This window comes from Leuresthes tenuis, unplaced genomic scaffold (genome assembly GCF_036924035.1).
Source record: "Leuresthes tenuis unplaced genomic scaffold, fLeuTen1.0.hap1 SCAF_5, whole genome shotgun sequence".
Classification (NCBI taxonomy): Eukaryota; Metazoa; Chordata; class Actinopteri; order Atheriniformes; family Atherinopsidae; genus Leuresthes; species Leuresthes tenuis.
This window is the reverse complement of record NW_027325359.1, coordinates 16,446,516-16,467,920: the sequence shown is the minus strand read 5'-3', so window position 1 is coordinate 16,467,920 and position 21,405 is coordinate 16,446,516. Positions and strand designations below refer to the sequence as shown.

Below are 21,405 nucleotides of genomic sequence, written 5' to 3'. Positions count from 1 at the left end.
GGAAATCAGCGTATATTAATTAGATAATGCCCTGTTTGCATACTCTAACACAGAATCTTAAAGAACGTGTCACACCAAAGATAATTGTCCAGTTGTTGGGAATCATCTGGGAAATGTCATTGTAATATCTCTGTTCACCTGTAGTATCTTGTGAAAAGGACACATTTGATTAAACGCCCTGGCATATATCTTTTGTCATATATGTTCTGATATTTTAACACAAGTTTTAATCATGAGCAACAATGCAGGATCTGCTGCCACATACTTTCCTGTTGTGTCAAAGTATTTCAGTGACAACATTAACATTTCTTGTACATTTTGCAACCATTGAGAAATCCAGATGGAATTTGAGTGGAATTGTGATTTCAAATATGTGTTTAGTTTCTATAATAGCATATGTCAGAGCCTCTTTGCTGAGCTGAGTGGGTTACAGGGACAGGCGTGACCCAGAGTTTGACAAGTTGAAGCTGATTTTTATCAATTACCTCTGGACAGAGATATTTTAACTTCAGTGACTCCCAGTCACATATTAGGGAGGTGGGGGTGGGGGGTTGGTGGGGTGTTGAGGCTGCCATCAAAGATGAGGAAATTAAATGGCATTTGACCTTGTAGGATGTTGGCGTGTGACGTGCTGCCACGGCAGTGCAAAGTAGTTTGCGAACCGATGGGAATTGGGATGGGAGAGAGATCAGGTCTGATGGGGTGAGAGGAAGGTCCACACAGTTTAACCCCTCATAACTAATTTAGCAGGGGATTGAAAGGTGTAGAGATGGGCAAAGTTATTATGAGGATGAAACGAGTCTGTGCCAGACAGAAAAGAAAAAAAGCTACTCTTTGCAATGACAACTCTGGCTATACAGTCCTTTTTGCTTATGACATTAAGAAATGAGCTCTGCAAATTGTTGAAGCTGGTTTTATGGCCTAAAAAGAAACCCATGGGGTAATCTCCTTCCATAACACAATCCCTCATCACCCTGGTCCTGAACCTGCGGTAGATATGCAAATGTAAAATAAATAATTCAGCTCCTTTGCATTTGCCTGTGCTTACTTCTGCCATGCTGGCAATAATGAGCAGAACAGAGACAAGAAAAGTATGCAGTGTTTCCTCCATTTGCTACATAGAGCTGGTCCGTCAGCCTCAGACCAGGCTTACAGGGCGGATGATGGGCCTAGCGTTTTTATTCCAGGTGTTTGAGCATCACTGTCCCTGCTGTTATGCAATGAGACGTATTTCTGATAAATAAAACTGATAACAATTGCAACAAGATCCGCACATTGTTTGAGATGTTGTCCAATTGCAACATGAAATTGTTGATTTATTTGCAATGCAAATTTTGTTTCATAGCTTACAGGTAGGAGACAGCTCGTTTGTTAATACACTTTTTCTGTTGCCTTGTCTTTAGGTCAGTTCTATGAATAAGAGTGTGCTAAATAATCCAGACTGAGGAAAAAAAAAACTTTTTTCAGCACCATCATTTGCATGTGTACCACTGTTGTACACCTCGCCTGTAAATAAGGACGAAAAAACCCATCAAGACAACAAGCGCATCGTCTGTCTATCTGTCTGGCTGCTTCAATATAGAAAATACTCTTTGCAGGGAGACTAAAAGAAAGACAGACACGGTCTTTAATTAAGGCACTGGTGGCGAGGTGGACTTCTGAGCTCTGTAGATTGAGATTGGATTGGCTTTGATATGAGCTGCACTCGTAACCTAATGAGTTTTATTTTTTTAGCATTGAGACATTAATCCACACTCGGGCTCGGTATTATACCAACTTTTTATTTAAAACTGTCGTTTTTTTTCGACAAGATTCTAAAATGTTTTAGTAAAGTCATACCAGTCTCCACACTCTTCACCAGTCACCTCCCCTTTCCTTCTGTTTGTCAGCAGCAAGGTGAGCTGCATACTTTCTTACGTCTCTTCATTGTTGCCAACTTAGTTACTTTGTCTGCCTTTTTTTTCTTCTTCTTTAAAAAGTAGCAAACATTTTGAATATGGCATCATGTTGGACAAACATTGACTAAATCCCGATGAAAAGTGTCACTGCAAGCACTCACTTTTCCTCCTCTACTGCTCTCTGTCCTACAGAGGAGATGCAGCCTGGCTGGGAGCTGTGCGTGTGAAATTCCGTTCTGAGGTATCTAAATGCAGACGTTGTCAAAGGCGATATTATAAGACGTTGCATCTGTGTTAGCATTTAGTCCTTTCTGAGTATTAAAAATACAGTATATGAGAGCACAGATAAAAGGAGAGAAACAAACAGATTTTAACTGCTGACTGGTTGATAGTAAGAATCCAAATTATTAGCATTGTAAGATACTTTAATCATTATTATATTCATAAGTTTTCATGAAAAATGCTCACATGTACCATGAATCTCCATTCTGTCGGAGGTATAGTTAATTGGTGATGTTGCTCAGCCTTAATCCACACTTTATATTTCAGCTTGTAGCATTTAAGTCTGTTTTATCATTTTATTTTTTGGCTGCAAAACTATAATGTATACATTTCAAATGAATTGTTCCGCTACCTTTTTCTTATGGGTGCATGAGTGTTGACAAGGGATTTGTGGCACCTTTTCCAACGCTAAACCCATCTGGCATCCCTGCTCAGGGTCACCTTGTCATTGATCTATGTGTATCATATGTAATACCTAGATTGTCTTTCTACAAAGAAGATGCTACTCTTCTTTAGCGCTACTCGGATTATCAGAGTGGTGGTTCTCTTGTTTTCACCATCTTCGTGACCTCCTCTGTTTCTACGGAGAGCCACATATAGGGAATGGGAAGATGCAAGAACAGCTTAGAAAAGTAATTTTGCCTTTAATTGCTTGAATCTCCCATGAGTGCTGTAGCTTAAGTACTCCAAAACTGTTGTTGTTTTCCTGCACATAATCTTTGATTATATGAAGGTCAGCATTTTTCTCTAAGCTTCTTATGAGAGAATTTGGAGCAGGTGGATTGCTCAGATAGATGAGACTGTGCCCCCCGTGCTGGAGTTTCGAGTGAGAGTGAAGTGCCCGCTTCCTCCATCCACTTTGCTTGCTTCACTTCACCTTAACTGACTTCAACCATCTTGCTTATCTTATACATGATTGTCTTTTTTCCTCCTCTCTTTTGTTTCTGCTTAGACCTCATTTCCCAGTCTATATCAATACCGTCATTATGTGGGGTTTTATCTGGCTAATTAAGGCTTCATCTTTCTGGGCGATCTCTCAGAGGACATGGATTAAGCTCCCCTTTCTCCATGCTGGAGCCACAGTGGGGTCAGCCGGGCCTGATTGACTCCCAGTGGATTGTGAAGGAGGAAAAAAAGAAAGAGACATGTTATGGTTTTTTTTTTTCTGGTGGAGAGAAAAGAAACTTAGATGGTGGATGCTGAAATCAAAGAATTAATTGATGAACAGTGGTGCAGGTTTTTTGGGAAGAAAATAAAGAATTCTCAGTCAAACATATCAGCGCTGCATCATCAGAGTGCCCTGCTTTGCTTTTGTTTTGACTGACTTGTACCCTTCTCTGCACCTTCGGCAAAAGCATACAAACTTGCTACTGCATGTAACAAATCCCACTATCACCTGGAAAAGGTCAACTATTTTCACTGCTGCGTTTCGAGCCTATTTTATCAGGCACGAGCCATTTTAATCGATGGTCGGACAATCCATTTACAGTTTGTCTGTGCAAACCAAATGATGCCTGTTGCCTCATGCGAACAATCAGCTGATTAGTTCTGGTTGGAGCAGGAATCTAGAGTCTGATTGCTAGTGCAGCTCCTTATGAATTTCAAATGCATTGCTGTTCTGGGTCTAGCTCTAAAAAAACAGCAGATGGAAGTCTGGTTCAACTCTTATTATTAGATATAGATGGTGAGCGGGAAAGATTAGTAACACATCGTACACAGGGTACTGTTTTGGACTTTTTTTTCACGCTGTTACAATGATTGAACATTTTTGTTTTGTTATGGTCTATAAAGGCCGTCTACTCTAAAGCTTTAGCTAAATGATGCACCTTTTTTTTCTTTTAGGTGGAGATGAATCCTAAATGAGTGCATGTGGTACATAAGCGTTGTCTATGTGTTTGACAACAATAAATAGAAAACTGTGTGGGAGGAATTTAATGTAAGAAATGTAATGTATTGTTTCAAGATGCCATCTTTTTTTTCTTGGATCCTGCAGTTTGTCATCTTGCTGAAGTTGCGGTTACTCTGTGCCTTGATGAAATATCGTCCTGTCTGTCCTCAAGGTTCAGCTTTACGGGTGTTCTACAAAAACAAGCATTTGAAAGATGTAGGCGATTTAAAGAAACAAGAAAAATGTTAAGGCTATGCCAAGGTTGCTCTAGGAAGTTGTTCTATTACTTATTTTCTTTTATTTGAGTCATGTTTACACAGAATAGCAAGATGTGCATGTAGAGGTGGGAGGAAAGCCTTGGGAGACTGGTGCCGTGACTGCTGGTTTCAACTGTTCAATGCTAAATTCTTGCTTAAGCAGGAATGACTGTTGCAGTCCCAGTTTCAGTGTGAAACACATTTGCATTAGGCGTTTAGGCTACTAAACTAAATTAAATTGATAGCAAAACTCCATCTTCAGCTGGATATAGGGTAAATAGATAGAGTTATGTGGATTCTTTAAATGTTTTTCAAAGAAAACTGTAAAGCAAAGCAGTACAGGATCATGAGTATGATAACAATAGTGATACACTGATGAGGATGAATATTATCATCAGCCTAATACTGTGTTGGTTCCCTTTAGTGCATCCAAACTAGCTATAACTGGCCTCATTCCTCCGGGGATGTCCTGTGGCTTCAGCAGGACATTGGCAGTGGACAATTCTGTGGATAGAGGGCTGGTGTTTCCGTTGATGTGTGGGGATGTTTGAGGCCATGTGAAAACAGTGGGCTCTCTGTTGTGGTCCTTGAGCCTTTCCTGGACTTGATGGAGCAGCTGCTATCAGGGAGTGCCGTTGCCATGGAGTTGTTGTTTTTGAATCTGACTTGTCAGTGGTTCTGATGTTGCGGTTGATCATTGTATTTTAAAGGGAAAGAGAATGATGATGACATTTTTTTAGATGTCTTTACTCAAATTTTGTTGCATTGTTTCATATATTTTTGAGCGAGAAATGCACAGGATTCACTTCTCATTTTTTAGTGCATAAAACAGGATACTAAATGAAAATATCCAACTGATGAGGACTGTGTTTTTAGCCACAACCAAGAGTGCAAACACAAGTAAGGGTACTTATCTAGAGGTCACTATCCTCCAAATGATATTGTAGTTAAAAAAAAAAAAAGGTGGAAGTGGATCAAAACCTGACTGAAACTTTAAAATCGAACGACTCTGTATGCTTTTATGTACACACAAAAACATTATTAATAGTAATTGTTAGATGTGTATGAAACTGCTTATCCCGTAGTTAGAAAAAAAATACCCATATCTGCGCTATCTGGTAGACAAACTTTGTCCTTGTAGAACCACCTTTAGCAGCAATAACTTGAAATAATTATAAAACTCCTCTAGAAAGCATTGATTTACAGATAAGTTCATGGTCGACCAGCAAACTGACAAAACATCTGCTTTTATAGAGCTTGTCACGCTTGCTGATGATCAGTTAATGAGGTATGTTTGATTCGCTGCACCTGGCTGTTACTTACCATCTTAATTCTTCTGGAAGCATCAAGAATGTACTTATATGACATTGACAGTGTAAAGTCAAGTGGAAACTGTACTGTACTTCACATGGAAACATCTTTACTATTTGTCTTTACAGTGCAAACTCCATTTCACCCTGACAAGTGTTTCTTGGTAATTATTGTCAGGAAATACATCCTGACTTGCAGGAATGAATGTTACAAACAACCAAAGCATTGCTGGAGCTGCCTTTGCCAGTGTTTTGTCTCTAATCCATTTTTCACTATAGCATGCAACAGCAGTATCATCCAGTGTCTGATCCCAGTGCACTGGTGTGGCATTTTCTGCATCAGGGTTGACTCTTTATCAACTAATTACAGCTCATTTCGCTCTAAAAAGGCCTCAGTGTGAGCTGCAGTCCCAGCTAAGCAAAGGGGACATTTTCTTCGCCACACTGGGAGGAAAGCCTTTAGATGCCAGTCACAATTAAAGTCAATATGGCTCGGAGCCTCTCCACACTGTGCCCATCACACGTCCAAGCAGCAGATAAGATCAAGTCTTAATTATTCAGTATGAAATTAAGACATGTTTCCTTGTTAACTCCTTTAATTAGGGGCTACTTCAGCTCACTGTGGAGGTGCTGCTATTACACCTGTATCCTATACATATATGTGGAGGTGTTATTATAGTGGTTATTCCATACGACATCTTTTGGCACTGTCAAATTCACTCTTAATCAAAGGGAAAATGTATCTTGTGGAGGTGAAGTGAAGGTTCTTATGTTGAATTTTATGATTTAGATGTCGTCACCTTTTAAATACGGACCCTCTCTCCCTATTCGCACGCACATAGCATTACATAACGACTTTATTCATTTGGACTAGTACTGTCATTCATATATTAAATCTGACACTGTGTCTTGGGGGATATCTTGTGCAAGTGAAAAGGTAAGGGCTCGATTTAGCAGCATAATGTTAATTCGTTGTTCATGAATGAATAATTCCTTGTAACACTGTGCATTATTCAAATCGATTTGGATAATCTAAAAGGATGTGTGATATAGTGGAATGTATTTTCATCTGTTTCAAATTCTATGTGTCCTCCACAGTTCATCCTTGAGGTCAACTGAGTTGGGTTGTTTGAGGTACATAAAGTAGTCTGCAAATAAACGTTATGCACTACCTATGTTTTCATTTCTTGTGCAATGTTAATAAGGAAACATGCAATCCATTTCAAATTGACTGATCTAAATTAGGGTTTATTCCAGTTTCCTGCATTTCTCAAAAGTAAGAGAAGCCGTTCATTAATCAGAAAGTAGGTGGTTCAATCCCATTCATCCATCCATCCATCCATTTTCTATAGCAGCTTAATCCGTTGGTCGGGTCGCGGGTGGTTCAATCCCATTTTCACCAATTTTATTGGGTTTTTATGTGTGTGTGTTTGTGTATGACAGACAAATGTTCTCTATGTATAGAGTAAGAGGCCTTGTGTTATTGGATGATTGTGCACAGCAGTGTTTTGAGTTTTTAGCCTGTAATGAAACGAACTTGGAGTGGTCAGCAAAGGTCTGGGGTCAATGCAATCCAGTAGCATTATTCTTGGACAGCGCCGTATTTTCACATTGATATTTGAGTATAAAAGAATAAGATCGTGCTCTAAATACCACTTACACCACCATTGCCTTTACTTTCCACATCATTTGACCTTGGTCTTACAGCCCTTAGTGTTTTCAAAGGTTCTTGTGTTCCCTCTTTTTGTTGTTGCTCGCGGTTTGAATTGCTGCATCTATCACTACTGCCTAGTTCTGTTGATTGTCAGTGAACACAAATTCAATTGGTTAACCATCACTAATCCTAGTCCTACAGGATCTTAGCTCTGTCATTCTCATCCTAATTTAGAGGCATCTACTACTTTTATTTGGGACTTCAGATCCCCATCAGTACAGCTGTTCCTGTACATTATTCCAGCTATGTCATTGTGGTGTTCCGTGTGTTCGAGGCATCTTCCACAGCTGCATCTGGGGTCCTGTCCGGTGTGGTAGACCTCAGCTTAATTTTAGGTCCATGATTGCTTTCTTTCAGACTAGCCTTTTCTAACCACTGATTGGACTTCTGACATATCACTGAGATATCAGCCACTTCTTCAGTCTGTCAATGGTATATGCCGTACAGGGGCTCATCCTTCCATGATGGTTCCTCCTCTTCCTCATTGGGCTGAAGCAGTGATGAGTCAAATTTTCAGGTGAAAATTTGACCCAGAATTGTAGAATTTAGGCTGCATCATGAAGATGAAGAAAAAATAGATGACTACAGAGAAAAAAAAAGAAAATTTTGTCAAGGCTGCTTCTGAGAGGAGTGATGGGAGAACCTGTTTATTTGCCTGCGCTCCTTTGCTTTTTGCGCAGTAATCTAGAATCATTACATTGATAATGATAAGATGTCATTGTTTCCTCTTAACTGCCAGAGAAAGAAATTATTTCTGAATGAATGAATGGAAACCGACTCACTGACAGTGTTAATAGTAATAGTAAGGGTAAACAACCATGCACATTGCACATAATGTATTGTTGTTAAATGTGCAGCAAAATATGTGTAAGTTAATGATATTTTGTGACGTCATCAAGAGCTCCTTTTGACTAAGAGCTTTGAGGGTCTTTTGAAGGAAGTTAAGTGTTTGCTCAGGATCTATTTTTTCATTTGGAGGTTGTATAGCAGCGCTTGGCTGACGAAATTAATTTGAAATAATCTTTAGCAAGCTCAAGTTTCTTGCAGTCGATTTTAGTTTTGGAAGTGAACTTTGTTTGCAACTAATTTATTTTGTCTATGTGGCCACGCACTGTTACCCCAATACATACTGCAAAAGTTCTACAACAGTGATGATGATTGATATTGTCGCTTTGTTAGTCTCATGATGTAATGACTCTCAGGATCATTTCGTCACACTGCATCATATCCTCTGTATTTACTGTAACAAACTTGGTCTCTGTCATGTGAAACTGAATTAATCATTTACGAATTGAAAATTGGCGGTGTGCTGTAGCAGCTGATGTGTGTTAAGACCTTGTTTCCCTTTATTGCCATTTTCTTTCAATGAAACAAAGGTTCCCTGAGCTTTTTTTTTTCCTTTCACCACTGCGACAAGAGAAGCTGACTGAAAAGAAAAATCATTCCTGCCCATTGCTTAAAGCAGACTTTCCAATAGCCCCTCCTGGGGTCTTATTAGTGCTGGTGTGTCAGTCTTACGAACTCAACCAAGCCCACACTCGGAAACACTCATCCAACATCAGTATACAATATGAAATCTAAAGCCCTGTGACCTTCAGTGGTTATTGTTTCTCCTACTTTTATTGCCATGGCTGTCTTGCTGTGTTTTTTTTTTTCAGTTTTGCCTCTGGAACTCTGAAGGTTGGCACCTCCTGCAGTGCTGGGAGGACAATTCACGTATAACCTCCTCGACATAACTGCCTCAAACCTCAGAGGCTCTGTCAGCAAGTTGTCCCTAACCCTGAAGATCAGGTCTCATAGTGGGGGTTCGCAGCATTAGAGGACAAAACAATATACAGACGAGCAGAAATTTCACTTTTTTCTGTGCGTTTGTGTGTGTTTATGTGTATGAGTGAGGGACCAATGAAGCATTTTCTCTCTGTGTTTGTGAAAGAAAAGAGCATCTCTCTGCAGGGGAGCTCAGTGTCTCACCACCTAACTGCTACGCATACATTATTACTTTCTGCTGCTGCTGAATCTTCCAAATGTGTCGCAGCTGTTAAAATAAATACATCTCATGTTTACTAAGTCAGTAGCTGCAAGATGACAGTATTTTCCTCTATTCTTTTGTCTACTGGGCTCATTCCGGTTTACATTATAAGCGAAGTTGAAGTTCCCATTTCTTGTTTGTTTTCAGAATTTGCTCCAGTCACATTGCCCATAAGTGAATTGTTACAACGATGATCTAAAATTTCATCCTGTGCTTTTATCAGGTCATTGCTGTGATTTAAAGCTGCTGAGGGCATATTAGCATGCTGATGTTGTTAAACTTAAAACAAGGACGCGCCAAAGTAGGCTCTCGCAGAGCTACTGCTGTCGTCTCGCTGCCTTAAATCAATTTAACTATCAAGAGAAACACAAATGGACGAAAAAATGCAAACGTCTGTGGGGTTGTTGTACAGTCTGTAATTTCATTTTAGTAATTCATTTCCATGCGTCATATTTTATAGTTGCACTAGTAGTTAAATCATTTCTAGCTTGATTGACACGCTTCACAAAAATAAAATGTGTTAGCCTTCACATAAAAGACACTTCAGAACAACTTTGTATCATATTGTTACACCTAACTATTATCTCTAATCAAAGGAAAATGCATTAGTTTGTTTTTAGAGCTAGAGATGAATATGTGTTACAACTGTATGTGGTTTTATTAAACTGAATGCTTTTCGGTCATCCAAGCTACATTGCATTTATGAAATGTTTTACAAGCTGAATGATCATGGAGGAAGAGTAACAGTGATTGTATGAACATGAATAGCATTTGTATCCAAGCTAGAGACCTTACCGCCCACACTTAGTTTGAGTGAACTATTAGAGTGAGTTTAAAAGCAAGATAACCATGGGACATTTACTGAGTAACAAATACAAACCATAATTCTGTGCAGCATTGTGCAGCTTTCTTTTACGTGGGTAATAAAACAAATGGTGAAAAACTCATGACCAAAATATTTTTCAAACAGAGAATTTAAATGAATCCGAATTTCAGTGTATTTCTCACCAGTCCTTGGTCAGAATTTTTTCTTGTTAACATAACTATCGACACCTTTTTTTTTTCTTATCCCGGATCTACTTCACAAGAGTCCAGCATTCTACTGAGTTCTTTCAAAGCATCTTTCCTTAAGAGAAATAGAATAATTGTGGTTCTATGTACGTTGTTGATTGAGATAAGGCTTTTTGGCTCAATAATGATGCAAGAACCCATAGCGCACAGACTTCCATACATAACAATCAAACATAAAAGCACCAAATTAGGAGCCCGCTTGAATTTAATTGATTTGAATGTAATGAAATGCTCATTTCACAACCACAGTCATTACGATACTGTTCTACACACACTATTACCCACTTGAAAATGATGGAGCTTTAATATTATTAGCTGTTTGCTCTATTTAAGAAACCTATACATGTTCTTGAATGCATCTAATCTTATTTTAAGATTGAGATTTTTAATCCTGAAGCAAGGAAGAAAAAACAGACAAGATTTAACTACCTTTGAATAAGGTTTGGACAACGATCTACACAGATTGAAGATGGTCTCTGTCTCAAATTGAACTTTTCATGACAAATAATCATTTAGCACAAACTGATTACTGACCAGAGCTTTTTTTTTTTTTAAAGGATCTCAGGGTCATATACAGTTATAATTAGGTACACCTCTGTTTGTGAAGGTTAAAATATTTAGCTTCTTCAAATACTTTTATGGACTTCTTTAGGTCTGCCACAAACTTCCTTACCAGTATCAGATATTATTTTGAGCCCTACACCATTTCCATATCCATTCAGTCATTTAGCAGACATTTTGATCCAAAGATGTACAAGTGAGGAAAAACAGTCGAGCTCGAGTGTAATAAGAAACCTTGAGCAGAAAGAGCTGGCTTTTTAAAGAACAGAGACAAGCTGAGGAAGTGAGTGCAAGTTAGGGGTGTTATTGTTTGAGAGGTGTTACAAGAGGAGGTGTTATGAGAAGAGAAGAGACTGTAGGAAGTAAAGATGGATATATCCACTCTGATATTGGCAGCTCATTCCACTATCATGGAACCACAAATTAGAACAGTCTGGACTTGGACTGCCTTGTGCCAAGGAATGAAAGCAGCAGACGTCATTTTGAGAGGAACGCTATGTTCTGGAGGGAGCATAAGTCTGTATGTGAGATAGCTGGTTACAGAGCCTGAAGTTACTCTGTGGGCAAACCAAACTGCAGAAACTGGATGCAAACCTTAGTCTCTCAAGTGAAAGCTTTGTTTGCCCACCATCTACCTTAGCCACCCTCTACTACTCTGATGATGGTCTTATCAAGAGAAGAAAAGTAAATGTTACAAATCTGATCATTCTAATTTTACTTTAACTTTTATTCAAAGCTTTTTGCTCTAGTTTTACTCAAACTAAATATCTGTTCTCACTTACTAATGTATCTCTTTGTGGTTAAAAAAGACATCAGTGGCCAGAGCACCTCAGCTGAAACACAACAAAAAAAATGACACCTTTGGGAGGTGAAGTTCAGGAGGGACATGTAGACAGGTTTCCCAGCACAGTTTAGACAGCATAGCAGCTGGTCACTGTTATGATTCTGCACCTTGTTGCACCAACCAGCTTCTTCACGTGGATTAGGGCTACGCTGTCCATCTGTTGGCCATCGGCTTACATCTAAGCCCTGCCATTTCACAGGCCCACATTCAGCCAGCAATCCCTGCAGGCAGCTTAGCTTCTCAATGACAGAAGGGTATTCTTTCTTTTGAAACTCAGCTTGGCAACACTACAGCAGTGCGAAAGTGATCTTACTTAGGGAGCTAAAGGTGGTTAAGATGGATTTAGCCAAAGTATGGTTGTCAATATAAATCTTATGTGTTACAACAGGAAGCTGCTACTCAGTGTAGAGAATTGAACCAATGAGCATCTTGATGAGCAGATAAAATGATTTCATGATTTCAGTAGCTGGGTCTAGCTTTTTCTTCTTTTAACATATAGACATTATTTTAATGAAAAATAGTCACTGGAAGCGGCTTTCATTTGATACAAAGAAATTGCATAATGCCCCCTTAAAGAAAAGATTGAGGACGAAGGTGCACATTCATAGCAAATTTCCCTCGAAAAGACCATCAAAGCCTTGTACATAGCCGATCAAATAGAAGTCCACTGCTAGGTTAGACCATTAAGGATGAGCCTGGCAGCTGACTAAGCAGTTTGCCAAGGAATGGGAATTAAAGGCTTTTAACACTTTGTGCTGCAGATAACGTCAGCATCATCTCATGGATTTTCCTAGAAGCTTACAGGTATTTAACAATGGTATTTTACAAGGCTCAGGGCTGATGTCTTGTGACAGGTAAACTGAAGCTTTGTGCAGCAGATGTTTCTTCTCCCTGCTTACATTTGCTTGTGCTCACTGTGATGAATTTAATAGTGACAGACAGCTGAAAACAACTAATCAACAACATGCATCAAGTAGACATATAACCTGTTAAAATTTAACTAAATTGGTTAAGAAAAGTGGATAAACAGGCTGATTTATAAATAATTTTTTTTTATGATGTTGTAATGTTGCACTGCGTGAAATCAGCAGAACTGCTGTGATTCCTTCTTTGTTGGTGTCTTTTTTATGCTCTCATATTTTGGCAAAGAAGTGCTCATTTTTTTTCACCCCAATACCAGTTTAAAAAAAAAATAAAATAAAACTTCTTAATGTTGTTCTTTAACGATTTTTGTTGTTTTGTGTTCAAGATGTTAGAAATGTTACAATTTGTTTTTCCTTTTTCTCTATTCACACACACTGATGAGGCCGTTCTGCTTTAAAATAATGTTAACGGCAGATTCCAATAGGCAACAAAGTCCCACTCATACATCCCTCTTCTTTAAAACTGAGGGACAATGAGGGTGAATTCACAGTTTACAATTCAGCAATAAAGGGTAAAGAAATGGCCTTTTTTTGCCACAAGTTGGAAACTAACTTCAGCATCGTCCTTTGACAGAGCCATAACTTAGTAGTCCATTTGTTAATTGTTGGGGCTACTCCTTTGTTGCTCCAGTGTAATAGGAGCATGACGCACCATCTTCTGTCAAAATGGAGCAATGTCTTCAATATCCCAGTGGATTCTGGCATAAAAGTGTTAATCTTACCATTCACTGATAGTTTTTATTGGTCTTGGACCAATGGGTCCTCATTTATTGAGCAGCGTTGTCTTATTTCTCCAACATATTCATTCTTTTGAGAACCAAACCCCCTCCTGCTTCACCTCAATTAATATAATTCTCTGGGAGCTCAATGGAGTGCTGATTGGAATGAAGAACTGCATTCAGATTGCATGCCTGTGAGGTAATGATAACAGCAGATCATTAACAAAACAGTGGCGCTAATGTCTACCCGTGGATGCCATTCTTCGTCTTAATGTGTCCATGTCTGTCCACGTTTCCCAGCACATTTGCTGCTTCGGCCGTGTGCCACACATTTGCAAGCTTGTCTGTCGTAAAAAACAGAAAAGAAAAATCAAGAAAATAAAACCAGGACACATATTTTTAACTAATGATTGTAAAACCTTTCATAAATAATGAAGTGCATTATGAATGAGCAATTGAGTAGTGTTACTTCAAGATTTTTAAAAGGGTGCAAGGACTCGTTCAGATGCCATCTGCAGTTCATAACCTGCTGAAGCTGCATTCATGGATCTTTACCAGCAAGGGATTATGACTGGATCATTTTTCTGATTGCATTTTAGTGTCAGTGGTAATTGAGTTGGACATAAGAGCATCTCATTGACTCGTATCCACTATATAATAGCCACATGATGGAGTTCTACAGATTGAGCTGAGTCCATAATAAGGCCAATTCTTCTTTGTAGGTGTCTTCACATGCCATACTGCACTCACACATACAGCACTCTATCTCCCTACTCTCAACACTGACTCGATCAATGGAGTTAAGGAATAAGAATGATCACATATGGCTGAGGGCAGAATGAAGCACACCAGGCTCTGCTAGGTCTCTGATCTCAGACAAACCCTCTCCGCCTATTTTGACATCACTTGATTACAGATGGTATCATCAAATCCCCAATCTGAACTTTGACCTCTAATAGAACAGAATGAAATTGAACAAAGTAAATCTAACCCATAAACCCTCTCACCATGTCTATGTCCAGTTGACTATTGGTTCTCTGAGTTGTTTGCAATGGTCATTATGGCAGTAGCATGTCACCATGTAATTAACTGTCAACCATGATAACAGATCTCTTTTCTCTATACTCTCAAGCCGTTATATGTAATATGGTCCACTAATTCTGCAGAAGCATAAAAAATATGGACCATCCTTCTGTGAATCAGGAAGAAACACATCATAACCACTTAGAATTTGACTTGAAGCCAAAAATTCAAATAACAGGTGACACTTCATACCACAGTGACCACAGCCATCACACATTGACGGGAGTCTCCTACAGACATGTCTTTATAAGTACAATAAGATAAGTACAAATTAGATGTAAAGGTTTTTTTATTAATTTTCTTTCCCCGGAACATTTCACCTTGTTACTCAAGCACAGGCTTTTCAGTTGTGCTTGAACACAGGGAATAAGTCTTTTAAGTAATTAGTAAATGTTTAATTAAGACTTGGGTATTGCCACACCGCTTATATAAGTAATATTTCACCCACTTTACACAACTGTGTACCTTCTTTGATTATGTTTGTCTTCTGTTTTATTATTTATGTTTTTACATAAAAAAAAAGAGAATTCTGCTATAATTAAATTAATCAAGCTAATTAATAGCGTAGCTAGTTAATTGCATTTCTGGGCGTTGAAATTAGGTATTGCTTGTTGTTTTGCGCTTTAACCTTATATTCATCTCTATGAATCCAATTCCCTGTTGCCGTGTGGTCTATATTTTATCCTAAAAGATTGCGTGAGTTGTGTGTCAATCACAGCACATACATCACATTGCCACCATCCATCTTTGATCCCGTTTTCTTGCTACTGCTGTGCCACCTCCTACTGTTAACTGGTGCAGCAACTTCAGAAAAGAATCTTGAGTGAAAAAAGACTTCATGGTACGACAACAAATCACAGATGTGCTCAGCATATTTGTCTGGCACAGCATGACGTGGATTATCGAAAAATGGCTTTAATTCTACTTGAAGTTGTGCCTCGTCAGTTCATATCATAAGAATAGCATTGACTTTGAGTTTCTGCACGATGAACTATGGAAGTGATGTTCAGGATTCCACCGTGGACTCAGTGGGAGTGTAGAGCAAGATGTATGTAGATTACCAGAATAATATAGCTTTTGAATTTGTAGCTAAGAAAGGTTCTGTATCACAATAGGCCTTGTGCATTTAACAGCAGCTGCTTACATTTTACGTACCCTTGAAGCTCTTGCAGACAAATGAATGATACAGAATTCAAAACTGTCAGCACTCTCAATTATGCAAGCACACACCTATTCCTCGTAACCTCTGTTCATCTTACGTCTGCTCATGAATATTACAGCAGGTGTCATACTACCTGCCATGTTTTCTGCATTGGTGTCACTTGAGAATGGCATTCGTTTAGCACTTATGATCATTGGGCAAACCAGCTGCCTGAACATAAATACAAGAGACAAAGCGACATGTTTAACGTGCAAGTTCAAATCATATAAAACACATTTATTGTTTTTCAGCTTAAACAGTCAGCACTGAGTTTGCTAAAAGCGAAAAAAAAGCAAAAGGCAGTCTTACAAAGTGCTGTTAAGTTTAAATCATCATTGTTCAACTATCTAACAAAACATTTGTCATGTCTCTGCTTCTCTTCAGGTAACCGATAAGATGGCAGCCAGGGAAGCGACTGGGCACAGCTACCTGGTGGCTTGCTGGCAGCCCATTCTGATCCTGATGTTGGGCACCGTGCTGTCTGGTTCCACCACAGGCTGTCCCTCCCGCTGCGAGTGCAATGTTCAAGAGCGCTCTGTGATGTGCCACCGCAAGAAGCTCATGACAGTTCCTGAGGGCATTCCTGCAGATACAAGACTGCTGGACCTTGGCAAGAACCGTATCAGAACCATTAACCCAGATGAGTTTGCTAACTTTCCTAATCTCGAACACCTAGACTTGAGTGAAAACACGATCTCCACGATTGAACCTGGAGCATTCAACAGCCTTTATGGCTTGCGGACACTGGGATTGCGAAGCAACAAGCTTAAGCTTATCCAACTGGGTGTTTTCACAGGCCTGAGCAATCTCACAGAGCTGGACATAAGTGAGAACAAGATTGTCATCCTGTTGGACTACATGTTTCAGGATTTGTACAACCTTCGGTCTTTAGAGGTGGGTGATAATGACCTGGTTTTCATCTCCCACAGGGCTTTTCATGGCCTTAGTAGTCTTGAGCACCTGAGTCTGGAGAAGTGCAACTTGTCCTCTGTGCCCACCGAGGCTTTTACCCACCTCCACAGTTTGATCACTCTCAGGCTTCGCCACCTGAATATCAATGTGATACGGGATTACTCTTTTAAACGGCTCTATCGGCTCAAAGTGCTGGAAATAGCCAATTGGCCATACTTGGATACGATGACCCCAAATTGTTTGTATGGATTAAATCTCACCTCTTTGACCATTGCCAATGCCAACCTGACCACAATTCCTTATGTAGCCCTGCGGCACTTGGTTTATTTGCGCTTTCTTAATCTTTCTTACAACCCTATTCATACCATTGAGGGGAATAAGCTCCATGATCTTTTGCGTCTGCAGGAATTTCACCTGGTTGGGGGCAGGCTGGCAATGATTGAGCCCTACTCTTTCCGCGGTCTAAACTACCTGAAAATTTTAAATGTGTCCGGGAACACTCTGAGCACTTTAGAGGAGTCAGCTTTCCATTCAGTTGGCAACCTAGAAACCCTTGCATTGTACGATAATCCCCTGGCCTGCGACTGCCGACTCTTATGGGTTTTCCGACGGCGCTGGAGGCTGAACTTCAACAAGCAGCAGCCTACCTGCACCTCACCTGAATTTGTCCAAGGCAAAGAGTTCAAAGACTTCCCTGATGTTCTGCAGCCAAACTACTTCACGTGTCGCAAGTCCAGGATAAAGGATCGCAAACCCCAGCAAAAATTTGTTGATGAGGGAGCCATTGTTCATTTCGCTTGCCAAGCAGATGGAGATCCTGCTCCAGTAATAATGTGGCTTTCTCCACAGAAAAAGTTTATTACGACCAAGACGATTGGAAGGATCTCTGTGTTGTCAGATGGTACCCTTGAGGTGCGTTATGCCCAGATTCAAGATAATGGTACTTACGTGTGTATAGCTAGCAATGCAGGCGGAAATGACACCTCTCTCGCTCATCTGCACATTCATAGCTACTCGCCTGACTGGCCACACCAACCCAACAAGACTTTTGCCTTCATATCCAACCAGCCCACAGAGACTGGTGTTAACGGTACAAGGGCCAATGTCCCTTTCCCGTTTGATATAAAGACATTGATTATTGCGACCACAATGGGCTTCATTTCATTTCTTGGTGTCGTCCTGTTTTGCCTGGTGCTGCTGTTCCTTTGGAGCAGAGGTAAAGGCAACACTAAGCACAACATTGAGATTGAGTATGTGCCACGGAAATCGGATGCTGGCATGAGCAGCAGCACAGTGGATGCTCCTCGCAAGTTTAACATGAAAATGATTTAATGAAGCTGTGGTGTAACTAAAAAATAACATAAGCAGGAAATGAAGACATTTTCTTTCCTCTCTTGCAAACCTGTGGATCATGGTCTGTTAACATAGAGTAATGTTTTTCTTTCCTGACTGATGGACTTGACAGGAGGTTGACTTTTTAAAGTGGGAGGGATTGTAACCAGACCCAGTGTTTACAGGGCATCAGTGGTTTCTACAAGGCCTGAGGGGGCATTGGAAGTCAGATTTGTCATGAGAAATTCATATTCTTTTGGATATTTAGTGTGAAAAATATATCAGAAAAAAAAAAACACTTCAAACAGGCAGAATACAAGGGGCAGATCATATTTGGATCATTGATGTTTTTACTGTGTATTTTTTTAATTTTCTTTTTTCTTTGTTTTGTTTTTTTAAGGTTAGATGTCCTGTTATGAATGTGATTAGTATGAGTTGATGAGCACATTTATAAAAGCTGATGCATTTCAAATACGTCTCCATTACAGTCTTTTTTTCAAAACTTTCTTACAATCACAAATGTTCTGTTGTTCTGTGTATTTGTGTTACGACACCTAAACATACTTTGTTTCAAGGCTACTTCACACAAATGAAGATAAATAAAAAAAAAACAGATTCCATGCTGCAATAGGAAATTTTAGGAAATTCAAAAGCACATGTAAAACATCATTTGAATGTGATGGCAGATGTAACCGAAAAAGTCCAATGCTGTAAAACGGATAACATTGTTAAATACCGAAATGATGACGACAAAAAGATTTGCTTTGAAAATTCATTAAATGGGTGACATCAGTGCATCTTGTATTACCAACCCCAAGTCTTAGTGCTACACTGTACAAAACAGCCTAAAAGTGTGTTAGAATAATTGCATTTTAGAAGACAATGTTTAGATATGAAAAGTAGCATTACATCATGTTGTTAAATGTTTCCCTTAACATAGGAGTTCAGCCTCAGAGGAGCACTCTGACTTCCTTTAACAATCCTTTGAGCCCAGTATTTTAGGACCCTGTCATTGCACACACACAAATTGAGGGCATATCACTGAAATAAAGGTGACATGTTGTTGATTTGATGCTTTGTACTAACAGTAGCTACAACAGATACAATAGATACAACAACCAGACTACAGTAATAAAAACGAGTTAAAAGAAACAGTTAGGTATTCACACCTTGTGATAATGTGCTGGTTGACCTGTAAACTCCAGGTCAAATGTTTGGCTGTTGGGTCGGGCTGTGTCAGGTTTTGCTAAATTAAAAATAGTGTCGGTTTGGAGAAGGCCGGTTAAAAATGAAAAGCAGCATTATGGTTAAGTAATTCATAACTGATAGAAAGAGCATGTTCAATGTCGTCATTACAAGTCAGGTGGGTGCAGATTTTAGTAAATACTCACCCTAGAATAATTTGTACCTTGATATTATAAGCACTTATTCCCGACCTTTTAAATTACATTCCAACTACGATTATGTAATAGCATTTCGTTGGCTCAACACAAGTGCGAGGAATTAAAAGTTGCGGTGCTCACATTTTTGGACACAATGTGCTCTTCAAGCTGATGAATATTTCTGTCATTATTGGTTCCTTTTCTTATGATCTATTTTGTTTGTTTTTGTTACTGAATTAATGCTTTCTTCATGACAGTGCCCCCCTCTCCCATTAAAGCCATGGAAGTGTTACCTTTCTGGATCATTTACAGGTTTGCTTCTCCCCAGAAATGTGCATTGTTTGTCAGGTGGGAGGAAAGAACTGCTGCATATTACGCTCCCAGTCGGTTCTGCATATAAAATCTGAGGTCACAGCCTTAACTTTTCAAGTACACACTGTGGACAGCTGGGCTTGGCAAAAAGTGTGTGAGGATAAAGTTATTTATGATGGATGACATTACGGATAACACAGGGAAGTATGGACAGAATATGCAGATGGTTGGAGTGACACAGATGGTTTCACCCATGGAGCAATCTAAAGCAGCGTTGGTGTAATCCGTTTTGCATAAAGGACAAAAAGAAAAAAAAACAAAGAAAAGAAAAAGAAAAAAAAAACACTGGATATGGCTCACGGTTCTCCCTCTTGCTGATTATGAATGCTCTTTGTTCAAAGTGTGGCTACTGTATCTAGCCTTTTTTTGGTCCCGAGTGATCCAGGAATTCTGTTTTCCGATTTCCGTTATTCATTCTTTTTCATTTTGACCCTGGACTATATTTGCTCATGTATAGTCCAAGACAACTTTTTACAAAAAAAAAGATACTAAAAAAAATAAATCTATGGAAAATACATTCAAATTGTTCTGTGCAATAAAGGTAATATGCAGATTTTTTTTTCTTTTTAATTAACAAAATTTTGTTGATGTTGAATTGTTGAGAATATGGTATGTTGTATTAAACAATCTATGGATTTTTTAAAACATGGGCTGCTTCTATCTTAATTTCAAAAGTATTCTAGCAACAACATGTTGGTCCCATTGCCTTAAGTGGCAGCTGTGAGTGTGGGTGGGCTCTGGGTTAGTGACACAGGGAATACTTTTGCAGCTTATCACAATCCTTATCCTGTGAGTATTTCCAAACCAAGCAAAATTTAAAGTCTAATCAAACAGTCAGGTGCAGATTCTTCATATCGGTGTCCAAATAAGAAAGTTAATGTTTGTTTCTGTGATTGAAGACCTCATTAAATCATGATGCAAACGGCAAGGTAATTTAACAAGAGTTTTAGCACTAATTACTTGTTTACAGGGAAAATGATTTAATTTGTTCACTTGCCTTGCCTCCTAACATTAATTAACCACCATTAGTAATGGATCACAGGCTTTATGATATGTATAGGGAACATTATCCATTTACTTTTCTCTTATTTACACACAGATATTCCTGGTTGTAAGTAAGAATGACATGACGGCAGTTTTATATTGAAAACAAGGTTTATTATGAGATGTCTCTTAGCTCAACATGAGCAACTGTAGTTATTCGTTAGAGGTTATGGAAAATGACCATGAATACTTTTTGGACAGTCAAGCTTCATAAAGCATGGTGCTGTGCTGCACTGCACTGAACTGAGTTAGGATCTCTGTCCCATTCGTTTTTATTCCACATCCTTGCTGACTTGGTGAGAAATCTGTGGGGATTTTTGGCTTTTTTTCCCCTCCTTCTTCTGAAGCTGCACCAAAGCATGCTCATTTATCTTCTGACTTGAAAACAGACAGGCTGAATAGGAGAGGAGAGAATATATTTTTTAGGTCTAGGAGCCCAGAGGAATAATGGAGACATCCATGGTTTTCTTCCCTCAGATATTACATCTGTGCTTAAAGTTCTAGGTCATGAGCAGGCTGATGAATTCTTACACCGAGCAAGAAGTTGCCTCTCCTGAACTAAGCATGAAAGTACAGATATATC

At 39.1% G+C, this 21,405-nt stretch overlaps 1 protein-coding gene across 2 annotated transcripts in view; it reads left to right on the top strand.

Annotated features, from left to right (window-relative positions):
- lingo1a (leucine rich repeat and Ig domain containing 1a) overlaps window positions 1–20,404 on the top strand; it is a 135,425-nt gene extending 115,021 nt beyond the window's left edge. For both annotated transcript variants that reach the window (XM_072386282.1, XM_072386281.1), the window contains one exon: window positions 16,165–20,404. In XM_072386282.1, the coding sequence (XP_072242383.1) occupies window positions 16,177–18,024 (1,848 nt within the window). In that variant the 5' untranslated portion in view covers window positions 16,165–16,176 and the 3' untranslated portion in view covers window positions 18,025–20,404. The remainder of the gene's footprint in view (window positions 1–16,164) is intronic.
- The last annotated feature ends 1,001 nt before the right edge of the window (window positions 20,405–21,405 follow it).